Below are 3,775 nucleotides of genomic sequence, written 5' to 3'. Positions count from 1 at the left end.
GCAGTTCTGAACCATGCTGTCTTCCACTGGTTAAGACCTCCGAGAGTGAAGGCTTGCCAGGGCATAGGAGGTCCCTCTGCCGCCCTCAGAGGGGCAGCACTCTGCTGGCCAACACTTGTGGTGCTGCTTGTCCCTGGCTCAGATGAGGGCTCCACTAAGTCTAAAGGATTAAGACATCAAAATCAGTGATCAGTGCTTCTCATCCCTGTTTTCCACCTTAAGTCTTAGAACAGATGCCACTCCTGTATGTGGCACTCCTCTGGGCATCCCAGATTTTGAAGAAATTAAATCTCTTTTAATTTATAAAGTAAATATAGGCACTCATAATACTACTATTCTCTCCACTTTTATGTATGTCTAGTAATTTAAAAAAAGGGCACACTCTGGAAAGGTAAGATTCTAATTTAGAAGGAATAGAATTCTAAAAAAAGAAAAAAGAAATGTAGAAAAAAATTTTAACTAAAGCTGGATAACAAAAAACATCTCTAAGACTAAAATCTGGCTCTGTTTACTAAACACAATGTTTACTAACCGCAAAAAAGTTATCCTTGAAGGGGGTCTCTAACTCCCCTCCTCATCCCACCACTCCGGCTTTGGGGACTTTAGTGATTTAGCAAATCTCTTGGGGGAAATCTAGCCTTTAATTTCTAATGTCCTTTTATACTAATTATCATGGGTAACCATATTCAAACCAATGCCTCATATCAGAAGATATGTAAATAGCTATTTCTTTTGTTAGAAGAGGCCTGGTACTTATTATTTTTTTGGATGATTCTGGTAAATTCATTCTTTTTTTTTTTTTTTTAATTCAAGAGATATGTTAAATGTCCTGCCTGATCTCAGTGGACTTGCTTGGTGGGAAAAAAACAAATGAGGTTTAGAAAAGTGTAACGCATCTGTAACAAGACTATTAGCAACTGAATTAAAAGGTTCACTAAATACTATTATTAAAGCAACATATTTTTCCTGTTTTCATCTTTGTCTTCAGTCATCCCTAGTTGCCTTTAATAAAAGAGATTCTGGAACTTCATCATCTCCACTGCTGCTGGTTCAAAACCTGACAGTAGGAGCAGGCACTGGCTATCTCATTGTCCATTATTCTCCCACCTCGGCCTGAATTTTCCCGATGAAATAAGTTCTCAGAAGAGCTCCAAGTCTGTCATATATTCTATTATTATTTTTAAACTTTCAAAGCAAATTTGTCTAGAATCACACATTTGACCCTTTGTGAAGTTTTGTTTTGTTTTGTTTTTTGCGGTACGCGGGCCTTTCACTGTTGTGGCCCCTCCCGTTGTGGAGCACAGGCTCCGGACGCGCAGGCTCAGCGGCCATGGCTCACGGGCCCAGCCACTCCACGGCATGTGGGATCTTCCCGGACCGGGGCACGAACCCGTGTCCCCTGCATCGGCAGGCGGACTCCCAACCACTGCGCCACCAGGGAAGCCCAGTGAAGTTATTTTTTAAAGAAGAAAAAAATACACCTTTTCTATCTCCCCCTTCATTTGATAGGTTATAACAGTGGGAAATGTTTTCTTAATAGAAAAGATCTGGCAGTGATAGTCACTGTGTTGTATTTGGATCCCTTTAACTACAGGTATTTGTTGGACAAAGCAAACAGCTATTACTTCTATTTCTCTTCCTTAATTAAGAGAATCCACCAAGCTTTTTGTCTTGCAAATACAGAATGCGGGCCATTTAGTTGGGATAAGCAATATAGAAAACTAATTTTATTTGTTTTATGACTGGAGCACCTATGAGAGGGTTGGCAGAATGAACACCAGAGGGACATGGCACCATCCAGGATTTTTAGTATCTACTTTCAGGGCTGTTTAATTGAATTTCTTTTACTCCACCGCCTGTCCTCTGAATTTACTCCTAGCACTGCTGATGGTTCTTGAGAACTCAGAAGCCACACTGCTGTGTTTCCACCTGAGAACCTGGGCTGGCTAGAAACCCTGAGGCAATGATAGAGACAGCCCACCGCCTGATTTGAAGGTAAAAGTTTAGAAAACTGCTTTGTATATTGCTGTTTTCTAAATGTGCGTATTTTAAAAACATTTTAATGATTCTTAGCAGTCCATGTTTCTCATAAGCACATCGTTTTTAAAATCACAAAAACAAAGATACTTTTACCTTGAAAAAAGTTGTCTCCTTGAAAGCTTTTTGAAAAGCTGCTCAGTCCTAGCACTGTCACCCTTAAAGTCTAAGAAACAAAATTTTCGTTCCTGAAACTTTTTTTCCCCACTCCTTTCTTGTGCGACACTGCGAGAAGAATTCAAAAGGGAGCCTTGTTCGTTTTTTTTTTTTTAAAGAGCGTAAAGGAGACTAGTTAAAACTAACATATACATACAGCACTTATTTAGCTTATTCTTACGGGAAGCTTGGCTTCCCAATTTTAGTCTTAGCATTTGTGAGCCAGGGAATCCAATAAATTTCGAAGAAAATTCCTGGTTAAGGAAAGAAGGGCTAGGCATTTTCTACCTTCCCCCCCCCACACCCCGAGGAATCAACGGTTAATACCTACTGAAAAAGAAACGCAAGCATCTACCCAAACTAACCGCAGGATTTTAATCAGTAGTGAGAGGGAGGCATGGTTTCTTGACAGGCTAACTCTCGTCCTAGAAGTTGTGTGTTGGAGCGTGTGTCCGTGTGCACATGTAATTTTGTGGTCGTCTTACCCTGTGTCCCTCGGTGCAGGCGCTGCCTAGAGAATGAGGAGCGACGAGCCGGCCTTGACCATGGAAGAGACGGGCGGGCCGGACGCGGCTGCAGGCCGCCTGGGGGCGCCGTACTCCGAGGCCTGGGGGTACTTCCACCTGGCGCCGGCGCGCCCCGGCCACGCGTCGGGCCCCTGGGCCACCTGCCGGCTGTGCGGGGAGCAGGTGGGCCGCGGCCCGGGCTGGCACGCGGGCACCGCTGTGCTGTGGAAGCACTTGAGGAGTGCGCACCGGCGGGAGCTGGCGGAGAGCACCGCCCGCCGCTCGCCGCCCGCTGCCCCCGGCCCCGCCGCGGCCGCCGAGGGCGACTGGGCGCGCCTGCTGGAGCAGATGGGCGCGCTGGCCGTGCGTGGCAGCCTGCGGGAGCGCGAGCTGGCGCGGCGCGAGGCGGCCGTGGAGCAGGGCGAGCGCGCCCTGGAGCGCAGACGGCGGGCGCTGCAGGAGGAGGAGCGCGCGGCGGCCCAGGCGCGCCGGGAGCTGCAGGCCGAGAGGGAGGCGCTGCAGGCGCGGCTGCGGGAAGTGAGCCGCCGGGAGGGCGCCTTGGCCTTGGGCTCGGCCCTGCTGCACGCTCCGCTCAAAGAGGAGCCCGAGGGGGACCCCAGGGACGGCTACGTCATCACGAAGGTCTTCCTGTAGGTTTTAGCCGCTCCCACCCACCCACCCCCGGCCAGCCCTACTCAAAAAGTGTGGCCCGCGGACCGGCGTCTTCAGCGTCGCCTGGGAGCGAGATCTCACGCCCGTTGCCGCTCTGCCGAACCGAAATCGCCAAAGGTGGGGTCTTGAGAAGCACTTCGGAGGCCAGGCAGAACCAAAGATCACTCCGTGGTCCTCCGGGGTGCCTGGGAGCGCAAGCTCCAGCGGCCTCCAATGCTGGTGGCGTTTAGTGGCATCCGTGCAGGGGGTGGTTTTCCTGACTGCCTTTGGAATGAGAGCTCCAACAGCCCTGTGAACCTAGATCACCTGGAGCCATGGCCATATTGTGCCTGGTGACTTTGAAACGACAGGAGCTCCCTTACACACCAAAGACTATCACACCAGGTGCCTGTACACCAGCCAGG

The 3,775-nt window shown here is 49.2% G+C and overlaps 1 protein-coding gene across 1 annotated transcript; it reads left to right on the top strand.

The window, feature by feature from the left end:
* Positions 1–2,711: 2,711 nt before the first annotated feature.
* On the top strand, positions 2,712–3,353 carry ZBED3 (zinc finger BED-type containing 3). Its single transcript, XM_007471982.1, has one exon. The coding sequence runs from the start codon at positions 2,712–2,714 to the stop codon at positions 3,351–3,353; it is 642 nt and encodes a 213-aa protein (XP_007472044.1).
* Positions 3,354–3,775: the final 422 nt, after the last annotated feature.

This window comes from Lipotes vexillifer, unplaced genomic scaffold (genome assembly GCF_000442215.2).
Source record: "Lipotes vexillifer unplaced genomic scaffold, Lipotes_vexillifer_v1.1 scaffold83, whole genome shotgun sequence".
NCBI lineage: Eukaryota > Metazoa > Chordata > Mammalia > Artiodactyla > Lipotidae > Lipotes > Lipotes vexillifer.
Note: the sequence above shows the minus strand (reverse complement) of the source record. Positions and strands in the feature narration are given on the sequence as shown.